Here is an 18,198-nt window from a genome sequence, read left to right as displayed (position 1 = left end):
CCAAAAAAAACAACACAAAAAGCTGCTGGCAAATTAATCAGAATTTTTTTCCTTGTTTTTAAATTTAAAGTACTCAATCTCTCGGATCTAACTCACATGTAGAAGTTTGTATAATCTTGTAACACAACCAATCAATTATTCCCATTAAATCAAGCATTGCAATGTCTTAAATTCCCAATTTTGCTTCATCCAATTCCTGAAAACATGTTTTCTCTGTCTTTCGAATTTGTCTTCAAGGTGAGACACTACTAAGCACTAGTGTGAACCAGTTTCTGCCCACAGATTTCTTTCTTTTTCTCTTTTATTTTTCAAAATTGTTTCTGTTTTGCGGTGCAAATTGGATAGACCACAGTCTAGCAAATTTCTTTGCACTAAAAGTTTAGCCAATTTCATAATTTTAACACATACGCACACACATGCAGAGCTCTCGCGCGCGAGGGGTAGGGGCCCGGCACCTATGATTCGTCACAGGCTGGCCAGTTCCTGCAGCCGATCATGAAGCCGGTCCCGCCCACGCACGTGAGGACAGCACATTCTAATTCTTTATTTATCTTTTAAAGCAAGTTGTATTTCTTTACCACTTGATTTGCAAATTTTAACTTAAGTGTTCCCACTCTAACTTATTTTGCAAGAACCACACGGGAGATAGTACCGTTTTTTTCCATGTATAATGCGCCCCCATGTATAATACGCACCCTAAAAATGGCATGTCGATGCTGGAAAAAAGCCTGTACCCATGTATAATACGCACCCAAATTTTGACTCCTACTTAAGTCCGTAAACGTAAAATTATTTCAGAAAAAAGATCATCTTTGGGAACAACCGGATGTTATTCTGCCGGTCAGTATCACTGCGCATGCGCTAGCAAACTCAATAGCGAAGAAATGTTTCGGATTTGTGTAGGGTACATTGTGACAGCAAACGAGCAGGTGATCGAGCAAGCGTCTGATACGAGAGCATTGTGTTCGTATGGAGCGTGTTTGAAGTGAACAGCAGAGAAGAAAGCGCATCTGTAATGGCGGCCTCCGTATGATATCCGGATTAAAATAAAATAAAATAAATTGTACCCATGTATAATGCGCACCCCAGATTTTAGGACAATAAATTAGTTAAATTTTGCGCATTATACATGGGAAAAAACGGTATGCCTTTTTAACACTTGCAAGTGGAGAGCTCGTTCGTCACTGTGCATACAGCGATCATCGAACCAAGTCTGACTTTGGATTCTTGCAAGAGCATATTTATTGAGAGAAGCAGGGTGGGGGTGAGAGTGGACAGGATGGGGTTGAAACCTCTGGCCTCAGGTCAAATCATAGCAGGGGGTGTTTTACGATGTTGTGTAAACAGAACAACTTGGATTGCTTCCTCTGCAGTTGGTCAATCACTTCAAAGGATCTTAGCACTTTGTTCTACTACTTTAAGACAGGACAAGTTTGGTTAATTATTACAGGTTACATTCCAACATAATCATCGAATCAAACTAATCTATCAACCCTAACAGATGTCTCTTAATTTCCTACGTCTTAACCCAGATAAAACTGAGATGTTGATAACTGGTCCTGCTCGTTATCATCACTCTAAATATGGATAAATGTACTATCACTCAAAGTGATACTGTAACTAATCTTAGGGTTATATTTGACCGAACATTCTCCTTTCAAAAACACATTAAGAACATAAGAACTGCGGGTTTTTTTCACCTCCGTATTATTTCTAAGATTCATCCGATTCTTTCGACTTGTGATGCGGAAACTACCGTATTTTTCGGACTAAAAGTCGCTCCGGAATATGTCTCATTAGCCATAAAATGCACAATAACGTGAAAAAAAACCATATAAGTCGCTCCGGAGTATGTCGCATTTTGGGGGAAATTTATTCGACAAAATCCAACACCAATAACAGACATGAACGAGCGAGATTACGTCGTGCCTTGACGACTAACGCATTATGCTCTGGTCTTCCTAAATCCAGTTTTAAAAGTCCACAGTTCGTACAAAATGCTGCGGCAAGACTGCTCACGCGGATGAGAAAATTTGATCACATTACCCCAGTATGAGCCAACTTACATTGGCTCCCGGTCCATTTAAGATTTGACTTCAAGGTTCTTCTATTAACCTATAAATCACTGCATGGCTTAGCACTTGGTATCTCGTCGACCTAGTTGTTCCTTACGTTCCGTCCCGTAACCTCCGCTCGCAAAACGTTAGTCTTTTTCTGACCCCGAGGGCCAAAAAGAAGTCTGCAGGGTCTAGAGCAGGGGTCGCCAACCCGCGGCTCCATCTTTAGCACTCCCCTAGCGGCTCCCTGGAGCTTTTGCAAAAATGCGTGAAAATGGAAAAAGATGTTTTTTTTTTTTTTTTTTTAAACATAATTTTTAGAAGGTAATCATGACACAAAAATTTTTATGATGTAAAAATGTATGTAGTTGTAAATATATTAAAAATACAGAATTTCAGAATGGCGCCAAATAGCAAAATTGCGTCATAGCCTGAGTCACAGCACAGGCAAGTTGTTAATAATGTGTGTGAGTGATGGGCCATGGATTCAAAAGGCAAAAAAAGAAAGATTGCTGATGAGAACAGAGGGTTTAAGAAAGAATGGACTGAACTATCTGCCTTCATTGCCTGCATGTTTGATTTGCAATGAGAAGTTGACAAATAACAAGAAGAGCAATTTGGAGCGGCATTTTCAGCTAAAGCATGCTAAATTTGCCGCCGATCACCCAGTTGGAACTGAGAGGAAAGGTGCAATTGCAGTGCTGGTGGAGAAATTTGAGGACCATAAAAAACATTTCAAGTGGATTGCATCTCCAAACTCTACTACTGCTGCAAGTTTTGTTGCAGCCCGGGAGATAATAAAGCGTGAAAAACCATTCACCAATGGCGAGTACATGAAGGATTAATTCATCAACATATTAGTGTGCCTATTTTCGGACTTTAAAAACAAAACGGAGATCATTCAGAAAATTAAAGACATGCCTCTCTCCGCAAAAACAGTGAAGGAAAGGGTAATTAAAATGGCAAACAATATCACTGATCAGCAAATCAAGGACATCAATTCAGCTCCAGCTTTCTCAATTGCCTGTGATGAGTCGTGTGACGTGACCGTTATCGGACAGACAGCTGTGCTATGCAGGTACGTGAACTCTAATGGGCCGCAAGAAAAAATGATTGAATTGATACCACTTTTATTTTTTTTAAATTACTTTAATAGTAGGCATACAGCTTAAATATTGACAATCTATCTTTTTAGATAAAGGCTAAAGGCTTTTTTGCGGCTCCAGACAGGTATGGGGGTTTTTTTGGGCCAATATGGGTCTTTGAACATTTTGGGTTGCCGACCCCAGGTCTAGAGCATTTACTATTCGGGCTCCAGAGCTTTGGAATGCCCTACCGATAGATATCAGAACTGACAGTGAACTGAAATTAAGAGACACATTTTTATGCCATGGCCTTTAATTAACCGGTGGTGGCTGATGCGGCTGAAGTTTGTGTTTTCGCCCACCCCAGCTAGGGGGGTTAGGTGACAAACTGATAACGGCTGTCTGGATTTCTCGTTGGCCAATCAGGATAAGGGAACTGCGGTCGATTACCACCCTCGAAGACACTTCCAAGACAATTGAAGGGACCTCCTTCGGCTCTTCACTTTGAATTGGACATCCGCTTTTTCTTTGAATTGTTTTATATTATGTGTTCTATGTGCCCTCTCTGCATCCATTGCAGCCTGGTCATCCTGGAAGGGGGATCCTCCCATCTGTGGTCTCTTCTTAAGGTTTCTCATTTTCCCCCCAGCAGGTTTTTTTTTAGTTTTTCCTTGCCCTCCTGGGAGTTTAAGATCAGGGGATGTTTGAGAATAATTGTCAATTTTTATACATGTGAAGCCCTTTGAGACTTGTTTGCAGGGATGAGAATTTTCCGTGGATCCGTGGATTTCCGTGTTTTATTTTTTCCCGGCGAAAGTATCATTTTCGTGAATCGTGTAAATCCGTTGAGAAAATGTTTATATGGGGGGGTAAGGATGCCCGCCCCCCGCGACGGCATCTTATGGAAATCGTCTTGCCTCTGTAAACCTAACTATTAAATTGAATTAAATACATTACATCAGTGGTCCCCAACCTTTTTTGCGCCACGGACCGGTTACGTGTCAGAAATATTTTCGTGGACCGGCCTTTATATAAGTAAATACATTTATAAAATTAAATAAATAATACGTTTATAATATATATATACTATATATAAACACGATGAAATAAAATGATACGACTGGCATAAAAACAAGTATAAACCACATAAAAATAAAACTCACCATTACGTTGAATTAATAATAATAACACATTTTATTTACAAGGCTTCTTTCAAGGCACTCAAGGTCGCCGGACAGACTTAAAATAGCATAAAAAATGACCGGAGAGCAGCGGCAGCAAGTCGCGCCAGCATTCACTCACATCCGGTAGACACAATTACAACATATAATCAGGATAAAAAAACGTGACCTACTTATACACAATGTCCAAAAAGCTGCGTTAGCCTAGCTCAGGCGCCGCGTGGCTAGTTGCCGTGGACCATGCGCGTGTCGCCGCTGAGGAAGTTGAGCATGGTCTGCACCAGGCCACCAGCTCGTGCAGGTCGTAGTCGTGCTTCCAGACCCAGTCGCGTTTGGCCTTGGAGTCGTCAAAGTCCTCTAGCCAGGAGTCGGCGATGGCCTGCCGGACGGGGTCCACGTTGTACAAGACCTCCAGCTCAGCCACGTGCTTGCGCAGCTCCCACACCAGCTCTTCGAACGAGAAGCTCATGGCGTTGATGTTGTACGTGCGCATACTTAGCGTGTCGGGCCGCAAGAAGCACTCAAACTTGCCCGTCTTGAGAGCATCATTGGCCAGGCTAGCCGGGACGCGTTGGCGGAGGCTGCTAGCAGGCCAAAATTAGTGGGAGCACTGAGCTTGTTTCTCAGAAACAAGCGGTGTTAGAGGTTAACTTGCTCCCATGTTATCTTGCTCCCCGTCTCCAGTTGCACTCGTTAGAGTAAAGCGTTGTGCGCAATCTTGTGTTTCGTGACTGCAGATTCAAAGTAAAGTAATAAAGAATGGCTCACTGGCCAGCGGCTTAACCGCGATGCTATCGTACAGTCACTGTAACCAAGGCAAATTATCTTGAATATAGCCAAAACCAAATTACCCGGCGAGGGTACGAGTTGATCTGATGCCTAGTGTATACCGCCCATGTTAACTTGCTCCTCTGAACCAACTTGACATGGTTGCGTGGTTGCCATTCTCATCCCTGTACTTGTGATTTAGGGCTACGTATATAAATAAATAAACTTGACTAGACTATGAATCAATTATGTCAAATTTTAATGGGATCGATTCAAAATCGATTACCGTATTTTCCGGACTATAAGGCGCACCTAAAAACCAAATATTTTCTCAAAAGCCGACAGTGCGCCTTATAGTCCAGTGCGCCTTATATATGGATCAATTGATGAATTTGTTGATCCATACTGGTTGTACACAGTGCTCTGCCAAAATGTTTCAGTACGTTTTAGTACGACTAGTAAATTACAAGGTCGCATCGCTTCGTCACCGAATAGCTGTTGTACCCGCGAGGCTATTTCATTTCAAAATAGGCTGCTCCGTTAATGTTTCGAGTAAATTTACGGATTGATATGGAAGGGAAACATAGGTAAGCAGTACCAATGTGTTAGATCAAACTTTAGTCAGTTCCGATCATTTTATAGGAGATCGTTTGAGAAACGCGATTGTTTACACTTTGCTGAGGCTCATGGGAGATTGCGAGCTGAGGCTCATGGGGCTTTGCGGATGGCTAATGCTATAACGATAGCTGCTATACGTACCAGGCTATTTCATGTCAAAATAGGCTGCTCTGTTAATGTTTCGAGTAAATCTACGGATCGATATGGAAGGGAAACATAGGTAAGTAGTACCAATGCGTTAGATCGAACTTTAATCAGTTCCGATCATTTTATAGGAGATCGTTTGAGAAACGCGATTGTTTACACGTTGCTGAGGCTCATGGGAGATTGCGAGCTGAGGCTCATGGGACTTTGCGGATGGCTAATGCTATAACGATAGCTGCTATACGTACCAGGCTATTTCATGTGAAAATAGGCTGCTCTGTTAATGTTTCGAGTAAATCTACGGATCGATATGGAAGGGAAACATAGGTAAGTAGTACCAATGCGTTAGATCGAACTTTAGTCAGTTCCGATCATTTTATAGGAGATCGTTTGAGAAACGCGATTGTTTACACTTTGCTGAGGCTCATGGGAGATTGCGAGCTGAGGCTCATGGGACTTTGCGGATGGCTAATGCTATAACGATAGCTGCTATACGTACCAGGCTATTTCATGTCAAAATAGGCTGCTCTGTTAATGTTTCGAGTAAATCTACGGATCGATATGGAAGGGAAACATAGGTAAGTAGTACCAATGCGTTAGATCAAACTTTAGTCAGTTCCGATCATTTTATAGGAGATCGTTTGAGAAACGCGATTGTTTACACTTTGCTGAGGCTCATGGGAGATTGCGAGCTGAGGCTCGTGGGACTTTGCGGATGGCTAATGCTATAACGATAGCTGCTATACGTACCAGGCTATTTCATGTGAAAATAGGCTGCTCTGTTAATGTTTCGAGTAAATCTACGGATCGATATAGAAGGGAAACCTAGGTAAGTAGTACCAATGCGTTAGATCGAACTTTAGTCAGTTCCGATCATTTTATAGGAGATCGTTTGAGAAACGCGAACAGATGTTCGTTGAGCACGTTCAAGTACAACACTGCCTGTTAAATATGGCCTGGAGCTCCGGTTGAGTTGTGCATGCATGTCAGAACAGAAACACCAAATCCATCCATCCATTTTCTGTACCGCTGTATCCCCACGGGGGTCGCGGGCTTGCTGGAGCCTATCCCAGCTGTCATCGGGCAGTAGGCGGGGGACACCCTGAACCGGTTGCCAGCCAATCGCAGGGCACACAGAGACGAACAACCATCCGCACACGCACTCACACCTAGGGGCAATTTGGAGCGCTCAATCAGCCTACCAAGCATGTTTTTGGGGATGTGGGAGGAAACCGGATGGCCCGGAGAAAACCCACGCGGACACGGGGAGAACATGCAAACTCCACACAGGGAGGGCCGGAGGTGGAATCGAACCCGCACCCTCCGTACTGTGAGGCGGACGTGCTACCCAGTGCGCCACCGAGCCGCCGAAACACCAAATCGTTTTTCCTCAATCATATGGATTTTGAGATCGTCTGGAGCCAAAAATCTTAATCATGATTAAAATTTGATTAATTGAGCAGCACTACCACTCAAGGTTCAATTTCAGGACCTCTATTATTTTTAACTTTATATAAATGATTTTCCATCTGTCCGTGCCGATGTGTGGATCCAAATGTGTGATGATATTCATGTTATCTCTGGTGTCTCAGTAACCCAATAACTCTGTTTCATATCACAGCCTGCTTGACCATTCCTGTCTGTAGTTACGTAAATCCATCTTAAACTATATTTGCCACTAAGTCCAGCAAATACACCAATATTGCGATGACATTCGCCATCAGATGTCCACACAGGCAGCAAAAATATACATGCACTCTTTTTCTAATATACCTACTGTTTACTCAACTATGAAACCACTCAAACAAATTAAAAAAAAAATAGATAAGGAACCAAATGTGGCTCACATCGTTGTCCGATCACACAAAAACACATTACTCACCTGGGAAACAAGGTCAAATATCCACATTTGTTTGTTTAACCGTCTGTCATGTCTCTACGTTTTATTTGAGCTTATTAGTACCTTTTAGTGATGTATTTTTTTTAATGTAAACATATAATTTTTAGCCTGATAGTACTGTCTGTAAATACGTATATTAACACCATCTGTCTAGGGATGGCCAATGGAAAATAGCATTCTGGCTAATTCTGGCCTATTAACAGAATTGTTTTTTTTCTTTATTGTCCTTGATATAGATTCAGAAATAGATATAAAATTCATTCTTGAACTCCAAAACACTGTTGATGCTAATATAATGGTAATACTATAATCGACCTTTTATTTGAGTGACACATCTGTTTTCGAGGATTCTGCAACAAATTTTGAGGGACTATAACTGTTAAACTTGTCATGGGTCTTTTCACCTTTTTTCTACAGCTCTCTGCTGAGCAGAACCTGAGATTCATAGAGCCATTCTGCAAAACAGCAACCAAAACCAAAGAGTAAGTCAAGCACTTGGCTGCATTTCCTTTATCGGTCGGAATGTTGTTAAATTAGAAGATATGAAAATTCTTCACCATTTTCATGATGATTGATGACTTTATTGGAGAAAAAAAAAAAATCAAATTTCAGTACCTTTTGGCCTTTTAATTTTTTTTTTTGCAAATATTCACTTAAACCTTGGTTCCCATACAGTAAGACCCCGTAAGACCCTAAATTGTATACATCTACACAAATACATATTAGGGGTGGAACGATTCAGTAAATGCGGGTTTGATTCTTGGTTGTGTGGTCACGGTTTTTGGTAAATGCTCTCACATTGGAAGGCAAATGTTACAATAAATCTGTGTACCCACCAGAGGTGGAGTAAGTCATGTACATGCAAGTCACAAGCCAGTCTCAAGTCGTAGCCTTTACGTTCTAAGCAAGCCCCAATTAAGGTACGGGAGGAAAAATAAAGCAAGCAGGTCAAATCAAGTCACCAAAAAGCAAGTCAAGTGATTACTTTATTCAAGCAAGTCAAAAGTCAAGTAAAAAAATCTTACTCACCATAACAAAGCATTTTGGAGTGATGGTCAAATGTTTTTTTTTTAACTGATCAAACAAAAAAAAATAGTGCTGTCAGGGGACTAAAAAATCCAATTAAATGATTGTAATTATTTACATTAATCACAATTTAATCTCGCATCTGATAACTCCTAGATGAAGAATTTGATTTTCTTGAATTCTTGAATTTTCTTGAATTTGATTACAAAACTGTAGTGCATGACAAGGGAGTTGAATATGCCAAGAAGAGAAGATTTGAAATCCTCATTTTTGTTGACGTGTGCTTCATAAATGAAATTCAAAAGAAAAAAAGTCAAGCACATCAGAAAACTAACTAGGCCAGGTGCATTATTCAAAAATGTAATACAAATACAGTAATTCCTCATTTTTTCGCGGATAATGGGTTCCACGGCCACTCGTGATAGGTGAAAGTCCACGATGCAGAGAAAATATATTGTGACAAATCCACACAAGACTTTTATGAACCTTTATTGTATTGTATCATCCATCCGTCCATCTTCTTCCGCTTATCCGGAGTCGGGTCGCGGGGGCAGCAGCTTTAGGAAGGACTCCCAGACTTCACTCTCCCCAGCCGCTTCATCCAGCTCATCCCGGGGGATCCCAAGGCATTCCCAGGCCAGCTGAGAGACATAATCTCTCCAGCGCTTCCTGGGTCATCCCCGGGGTCTCCTACCATTGGGACATGCCTGGAACACCTCCCCAGGGAGGCGTCCAGGAGGCACCCTGATGAGATGCCCGAGCCACCATATCTGGCTCCTCTCAACGTGGAGGAGCAGCGGCTCTGCTCAGAGTCTCTCCCGGATGACCGAGCTTCTCACCTACTCTAAGGGAGAGCCCGGACACCCTGCGGAGGAAACCCATTTCGGCCGCTTGTATCCGGGATCTCGTTCTTTCCGTCTCGACCCATAGCTCGTGACCATAGGTGAGGGTAGGAGCGTAGATCGACCGGTAATTTGAGAGCTTTGCCTTTTGGCTCAGCTCTCTCTTCACCACGACGGACCGGAACAGAGTCCGCATTACTGCCGACGCTGCACCCATCCGCCTGACGATCTCGCGCTCCATCCTGCCCTCACTCGTGAACAAGACCCCAAGATACTTGAACTCCTCCACTTGGGGCAGGATCTCATCCCCGAGGGCATTCCACCCTTTTCCGACCGAGGGCCATGGACTCTGATTTGGAGTTGCTCACCCTCATCCCGACCGCTTCACACTCTGCTGCGAACCGCTCCAGTGAGAGCTGGAGATCACGGCTTGAAGAAGCCAACAGCACCACGTCGTCTGCAAAAAGCAGAGACGCGATGCTGAGGTCCCCAAACCGGACACCCTCAACGCCTTGGCTGCGCCTAGAAATTCTGTCCATAAAAATTATGAACAGAATCGCTGACAAAGGGCAGCCTTGGCGGAGTCCAACCCTCACTGGGAACGAATCCGACTTACTGCCGGAAATGCGGACCAAACTCTGGCATCGGTGATACAGGGACCGAACCGCCTTTATCAGTTGGCTCAGCACCCCGTACTCCCGAAGCACCCTCCACAGAACCTCCCGAGGGACACGGTCGAACGCCTTCTCCAAGTCCACAAAACACGTGGGCTGGTTGGGCTAACTCCCATGCCCCCTCGAGGATCCTGCCGAGGGTGTAGAGCTGGTCCACTGTTCCACGGCCAGGACGAAAGCCACACTGTTCCTCCTGAATCCGAGGTTCGACCTCCCGACGGACCCTCCTCGCTAGCACCCCTGAATAGACTTTACCAGGGAGGCTGAGGAGTGTGATTCTCCTGTAATTGGAACACACCCTCCGGTCCCCCTTCTTAAAGAGGGGAACCACCACCCCAGTCTGCCAATCCAGAGGCACTGTCCCCGATGTCCACGCAACGTTGTAGAGGCGTGTCAGCCATGACAGCCCCACAACATCCAGAGCCTTTAAGAACTCTGGGCGGATCTCATCCACCCCCGGGGCCTTGCCACCGAGGAGTTTTTTAACTACCTCAGTGACTTCGACCCCAGAGATTGGAGAGTCCGCCTCAGAGTCTCCAGGCCCTGCTTCCACAATGGAAGGCGTGTAGGTGGAATTGAGGAGGTCTTCGAAGTATTCTCCCCACCGACTCACGACATCCCGAGTTGAGGTCAGCAGCACGCCATCTCCACTGTGAACAGTGTTGACGCTGCACTGCTTCCCCCTCCTACGACATCCCGAGTTGAGGTCAGCAGCACGCCATCTCCACTGTAAACAGTGTTGACGGTGCACTGCTTCCCCCTCCTGAGACGCCGGATGGTGGAATTTCCTCGAAGCCGTCCGGAAGTCATTCTCCATGGCCTCGCCAAACTCCTCCCACGGGTTTTTACCTCAGCAACCGCCGAAGCCACGTTCCGCTTGGCCATCCGGTACCTGTCAGCTGCCTCCGGAGTCCCGCAGGTCAAAACGGCCCGATAGGACTCCTTCTTCAGCTTGACGGCATCCCTTACCGCCGGTGTCCACCAGCGGGTTCGGGGATTGCCGTCACGAGAGGCACCAACGACCTTACGGCCACAGCTCCGGCCGGCTGCCTCAACAATGGAGGCGCGGAACATGGTCCACTCGGACTCAATGTGACGTGGGAAAAGCTCTGCCGGAGGTGGGAGTTGAAGCTCTTCCTGACAGGGGATTCTGCCAGACGTTCCCAGCAGACCCTCACAGAGCGTTTAGGTCTGCCAGGTCGGACCGGCATCTTCCCCCACCATCGGAGCCAACCCACCACCAGGTGGTGATCAGTTGACAGCTCCGCCCCCCCTTCACCCGAGTGTCCAGAACATGCGGCCGCAAATCCGATGACACGACTACAAAGTCGACATCGAACTGCAGCCTAGGGTGTCCTGGTGCCAAGTGCACACATGGACACCCTTATATTTGAACATGGTGTTCATTATAGAAAATCCGTGTCGAGCACAGAAGTCCAACAATAGAACACCGCTCGGGTTCAGATCGGGGGGGGGGGCCGTTCCTCCCAATCACGCCCTTCCAGGTCTCACTGTCATTGGACACGTGAGCATTGAAGTCACCCAGTAGAACGATGGCGTCCCCAGAAGGAGCGCTCTCCAGCACTTCCTCCAGGGACTCCAAAAAGGGTGGGTACTCTGAGCTGCTATTTGGTGCATAGACACAAACAACAGTCAGGACCCGTCCCCCCACCCGAAGGCGGAGGGAGGCTACCCTCTCGTTCACTGGGGTGAACCCCAATGTGCAGGCGCCCAGCTGGGGGGCAATAAGTATGCCCACACCTGCTCGACGCCTCTCACTGTGGGCAACTCCAGAGTGGAAGAGAGTCCAGCCCCTCTCGAGAGGGCTTGTACCAGAGCCCAAACTATGTGTGGAGGCAAGTCGACTATGTCTAGTCGGAACTTTTCTGCCTTACACACCAGCTCGGGCACCTTTCCAGCCAGAGAGGTGACATTCCATGTCCCAAGAGCCAGCCTCTGCAGCCGGGGATCGGACCGCCAAGGTCCCCGCCTTTGGCCGCCGCCCAGCTCACTTTGCACCCGACCCCTTTGGCCCCTCCTACAGGTGGTGAGCCCATGGGACGGGGAACCCACGTTTTCTTTTCGGGCTATGCCCGGCCGGGCCCCCTGGGCGAAGGCCTGGCCACCAGGCGCTCGGCTTCAAGCCCCACCTCCAGGCCTGCCTCCAGAGGGGGGCCCCGGTGACCCGTGTCCGGGCGAGGGTAAACGAAGTCCATTTGTGTTTTTCGTCATAAGGGGCTTTTTGAGCCGTGCTTTGTCTGGCCCCTCACCTAGGACCCTTTTGCCATGGGTGACCCTACCAGGGGCATAAAGCCCCAGACAACATGGCTCCTAGGATCATAGGGGCACTCAAACCCCTCCACCACGATAAGGTGACTACTCACTTTTTTGTAATTCTAATGGTCTTTTGTACTTTTTTCACTTTTGTAAAGATTTTTAAAGTCAAACTGACGTTCAGAAACATTCTTATTTATTCAAATAAATAAAATAAACAAGGGCAAATATATTGTTACAATATCCACACAAGACTTTGATGAACGTTTTATGAAGCGTAAACGTGTCACGACTCCTCTTTGCTCTTGCGTGCTGGCCAGTTAACGCGCCCCAGCGCGAGGGCACCCGCACAAGAATTTTATAATTTATTGTACTTTTAAACACTGTATTGTATCTTTAAAAACTTTTTAAGCAGCTTTATAAAGGTTGCTATGCCCGTCTGCTTCAATGACGCAAGCTCGCTGACTGGCTCGTCAGCTTGCCTTGTTGTCCTGCTCTGCTGTCATTCCAGCCCTCCTTGTCTCCTTTAAACTTTGTGTGAGCCCGTGCTGCATTTAATTGTCCTGTTTCGTTCGTGACAAAAGGAAATGCAAATCAGAGATGTTAATGTAGCGTGATTGCGGGAGGCTGAGATATCTCAGCCAATCAGCAGCAAGGATGCAGATCAACAGATCATGTTCCCATTGGTTTTGTCTCTACCGGCCAATAGTGTGCTGTAAAGTCGCAAAAAGCCGCGATGCACCGAATATATCCACATTTGTTTTCATAAAAACCCGCGATGCACCAAGGCCGCAACAGGTGAAGCGCAAAGTAGCGAGGGATTACTGTATAGCTACATAAAATATAAAGCGGAGTCAATACAGCAATTAAAAATTCATAGAGCTTGTGCATTATTTGCATTTCTGCTTCACACAATCTGTCGGTACTTTGAAAAGCTTAAAACAAACTTTTTATTTGCTGTTTTAAGCATCAGTGCTCTTGCATTGGAGAGATTAATACTGGCGCAGGGAGGGGGGGGGTGGACTGTATGCAGTCAGCGAAGCACAACTAAATGCTGACAACCGACTGAAACAATTTTACATTGCTTTTGTAATTACCTGCCTTTGGAAAAATAAAATCGGAAATCTCTAACTTGTTTACTGTTAACTGTTCATTCATGAATATAGTGTTTGCACAGTTGCTGCATATTTCGGCCTTGATGTTAAAATTCCCGCTTGCATTGTAATTTTTGACATCCACTAATTTATCATTCTTTGACTGTCCAGTTGGACACTTTTCCGAGCCATCTGCAACAGCATTTTCAGCACGATTATTGACCAGGCTCCCTATGCCATTGAAGATCTGCTGAAGGAGCTGAAAGCAGAGTCCTCTGATGCAGGTCAGTCAGCTCAAGGGGATGAGAAGAACCTAGTTAAACAGATTAATGGTACTACATTTTCACAGGAAACATCACGCGTTCCTACACAGCTGTGGTCCCTAACTTTTTTTGTGGCACAGACAAGTACAAACCAGATTCGGTTGAAGGTGGGAAATTGTGTAAAATGTAAATTGTTTTTATTTACATTTTACACAATTTCCCAACTTCAACCAAACTGTGTAAAATGTAAATAAAAGCAAAATACAATGATTTGAAAATCCTTTTCAACCTATATTCAATTGAATACACTACAAAGACAACATATTTAATGCTCAAACTCATAAACTTTATTTTATTTTTCAAATAATTAACTTAGAATTTCATGGCTTCAACACGTGCAGTAGAAGTTGGGAAAGGGCATGTTTACCACTTCGTTACATCACCTTTCCTTTTAATACGCAAATGTTTTGGAAGAGAGGAGACTAATTCTCTTAGCTTCTCCTGTGGAATTCTTTCCCATTGTTGGTTGATGAACCGCTTCAGTTGTTCAACAGTCCCAGGGGTCTTCCCTGCTGCACTGACCAAGACTTGAAGGCCCTGCAGCGCATTGTGAAAACGGCTAGTAAGACTATTGGTGCTTCTCTCCCCTCCTTGAAGGACATTTACACCTCCCATCTCACCCGCAAGGCGACCAAGATTGTGAGTGATGTGAGTCACCCCGCTCACCCTTTGTTTGAACTTCTGCCCTCTGGGAGGCGGTACAGGAGCCTGCGCTCCCGCACCACCAGACTTTCCAACAGCTTCGTACTCCAGGCTGTTAGGATCCTGAACTCGCTCCCCCTTTCAGCGTAGCGTCCTGTTCTTGCTGTATGCTCACTGGCTCGGTTTTGCCCCTCATATTCAATGGGTTATTGGTCTGTTTTTATTCATCGCTCATTTTATTTTATTTATTATTTATTATTTATGGTTTGTGCCTACTTGTTTTTGTTTTGTGTCGCCTACTTGTATGTCTCGTCACCGTGGGATGGAGGAAACGGAATTTCGGTTTCTTTGTGTGTCTTGACGTATGAAGGGATTGACAATAAAGCTGACTTTGACTTTGACTTTGACTTTGACTTCCCGGTTATATTTTACGCTTCATAATGCGCCACACATTTTCAATGGGAGACAGGTCTGGACTGCAAGCGGGCCAGGGGAAAACCTGGACTCTTTTACTTCGAAGCCACGCTGTTGTCACACGTGCAGAATGTGGCTTGGCATTATTTTGCTGAAATAAGCAGCGGCGTCCATGAAAAAGACACCGCTTGGATGGCAGCATATGTTGCTCCAAAATCTGTATGTACTTTTCAGCATTTATGTTGCCTTCACAGAAATGTAAGTCACCCATACCATAATGCACCCCCATACCATCACAGATGCTGGCTTTTGAACTTTACGTTGATAACAGTCCGGATGGTCCGCTTCCTCTTTGGTCCGGAGGACACGACGTCCAGTGTTTTCAAAAACAATTTGAAAAGTGGACTCATCAGGCCACAAAACACTTTTCCATTGTGCATCAGTCCATTTTACATGAGCTCGGGCCCAGAGAACCCGGCGGCGTTTCTGGATGTTGTTCATAAACGGCTTTTGCTTTGCATGGTAGAGTTTTAACCCGCACTTACTGATGTAGTGACGAACTGTATTTACCAGCTCAGTGACCTAGTGGTAGAGTGTCCGCCCTGAGACTGGAAGGTTGTGGGCCGGCCGGGCCATACCAAACACTATAAAAGTGGGACCCATTACCTCCCTGCTTGTCACTCAGCATCAAGGGTTGGAATTGGGGGGTTAGATCACCAAATGATTCCCGAGCGTGGCACCGCTGCTGCTCACTGCTCCCCTCTCCCCCAGGGGATGGATAAAAATCCCATCCCCGTGTGATTTTCATAAATGCAGAGAACAAATTTCACCACACCCAGATGTGTGTGTGACAATTATTGGGACTTTAACTTTAACTTTACTGACAGTGGTTTTCTGAAGTTTTCCTGAGCCCATTTGGTGCTATCCTTTCCACACTCATGTCGGTTTTTAAGGCAGTGTCGTCTGAGGGATCGAAGGTCACGGTCATTCAGTCTTGGTTTCCGGCCATGGCGCTTATGTGTAGTGATTTCACCAGATTCTCTGAACCTTTTGATGATATTATGGACCGTAGATGTTGAAATCCCTAAATTCCTTGCAATTTTGCTTTGAGAAATGTTGTTCTTAAACTGTTCAACTATTTTCTCACGCAGTTGTGGACAAAGTGGTGAACCTCGCCCCATCCTTGCTTGTGAATGACTGAGCATGTTTGGGGAGGCTCCTTTTATAACCAATCATGGTACCCACCTGTTCCCAATTAGCCTGATCACGTGGGATGTTCCAAATAGGTGTTTGATGAGCTTTTCTCAGCTTTATCAGTAGTTTTTTCCACCTTTCCCAACTTTTACTGGATGTGTTGTAGCCATGAAATTCTAAGTTATTATTTGGCAAAAAACAATTAAGTTGATCAGTTTGAACATTAAATATGTTGTCTTTGTAGTGTATTCAATTGAATATGGGTTGAGAAGGATTTTCAAATCGTTGTATTTTGTTTTTATTTATATTTTACACAATTTCCCAACTTCAATCGAATCCAGTTTAACAACTGGCAACCATCCGACACGGGGGGTAGAGGTGAGGGTGGGGGCGGAGGTTCTGGTGTTGGGGTATCATCTAATGGGTTGATTCTGTTGCTTACCCCTAAGATTGAAAAAAAATGGTTTGATTCTGCTACTTGATTCATATTCTACAAACACAATATTAATCCAGGGATGAGAATTTTCCGCGGATCCGCGATTTTCTGTGTTTTTTTCCGTCGAAAGTATCATTTTCGGGAATTGTGTAAATCCGTTGAGAAAAATATATTTTTTTATGTATTTCGGGGAGCGAGCAACGTTAGTCTCGACGACTCGCGAGCATTCCCTTGACAGCCGTGACGGCATATATATATATATATATATACCGTATTTTCCGCCCTAAAAGGCGCACCTAAAAACCTAAAATTTTCTCAAAAGCCGACAGTGCGCCTTATAGTCCAGTGCGCCTTATATATGGATCAATTGATGAATTTGTCGATCCATACTGGTTGTACACAGTGCTCTGCCAAAATGTTTCAGTACGTTTTAGTACGACTAGTAAATTACAAGGTCGCATCGCTTCCCAACATTACGGTAACTGTAGTCAGGGGGCGTCACCGAATAGCTGTTGTACCCGCGAGGCTATTTCACTTCAAAATAGGCTGCTCCGTTAATGTTTCGAGTAAATTTACGGATTGATATGGAAGGGAAACATAGGTAAGCAGTACCAATGCGTTCGATCAGGGGTGGGCAAACTACGGCCCGCGGGCCACATCCGGCCCACGGGACCGTTTAATCCGGCCCGCCAACCCTGAATAAATTGTATTATTAAAAATTTTTTTGGGTCATTTTGCATGCAATGACTGCGTTTCCCCAGTAGATGGGGAACCGCTCGCCTGCGCATTTACTACCGGAAGCCGTGTCAGAAAGCTCGGTGCACACTCACAAGTGCGTGTACGTACTCAGTAGTACGGACATGGCGCACTCGCGCTCTATTTGTATCAGTCCCGAATTTAGAGCGTGGGCTGTGACGACAGCATTCTTGTAATTCGCGCGCTGAGCTTTCAGATACAGTTTTACGCTAAAGCCACCCACAAACCTTCCCCTGGAATCCTTCTATTAAAATGAGTCGCCCAAGGAAAAGCAAGGTGGACACAGTGCCGAGTGTTTAAAAAAGTGTGGCCAATTTGGCTCGACGTACGCGACGTGACGTTCAGCCACATCAACATCAACCCGTCACAGATCGAGGTAAACGGACCAACACCTCGGATCTCTCCTAAGAATTGCCACAACAAATTTTACTCCAGGCTATGACGCACTAGCAAAAAAGGGAGACCAACAACACTGTTCCCACTGAAAATGAAGGGGAAGCTCTCAAGTTTGTTGTAAAAAAATGCATTTTGAATATGATTTGTACACATAGCAGGGATTGAACACTAGCGACCATTCTCATTTTCAAACAATGCAGGATGCTCAAGGACATTGATGCACCACCTGTTTGCGACTAATCTTAACCTGTAAAGTTCTTAAGGCTTACTTTAAGGAAATGTTTCCCGTTTCCTCACCTCTGTTACCAGGTGTTTGTGAGTTAAAACTCTGCTCTGATGTTCAGATACCCCTCACCGTGTTGCCGTTTTGATTA

At 45.0% G+C, this 18,198-nt stretch overlaps 1 protein-coding gene across 1 annotated transcript in view; it reads left to right on the top strand.

Annotated features, from left to right (window-relative positions):
* The window catches only part of LOC119115099 (ribosomal RNA processing protein 1 homolog A-like), a 60,022-nt gene that overhangs the window by 23,027 nt on the left and 18,797 nt on the right, over positions 1-18,198 (top strand). Inside the window, exons 7-8 of the mRNA XM_037239286.1 lie at positions 8,171-8,235; positions 13,835-13,947. Of these exons, the coding sequence (XP_037095181.1) occupies positions 8,171-8,235; positions 13,835-13,947 (178 nt within the window). The remainder of the gene's footprint in view (positions 1-8,170; positions 8,236-13,834; positions 13,948-18,198) is intronic.

This window comes from Syngnathus acus, chromosome 21 (genome assembly GCF_901709675.1).
Source record: "Syngnathus acus chromosome 21, fSynAcu1.2, whole genome shotgun sequence".
Taxonomy (NCBI): domain Eukaryota; kingdom Metazoa; phylum Chordata; class Actinopteri; order Syngnathiformes; family Syngnathidae; genus Syngnathus; species Syngnathus acus.
The sequence above is the reverse complement of the archived record's forward strand: the minus strand, read 5'-3'. Positions and strand labels throughout refer to the sequence as shown.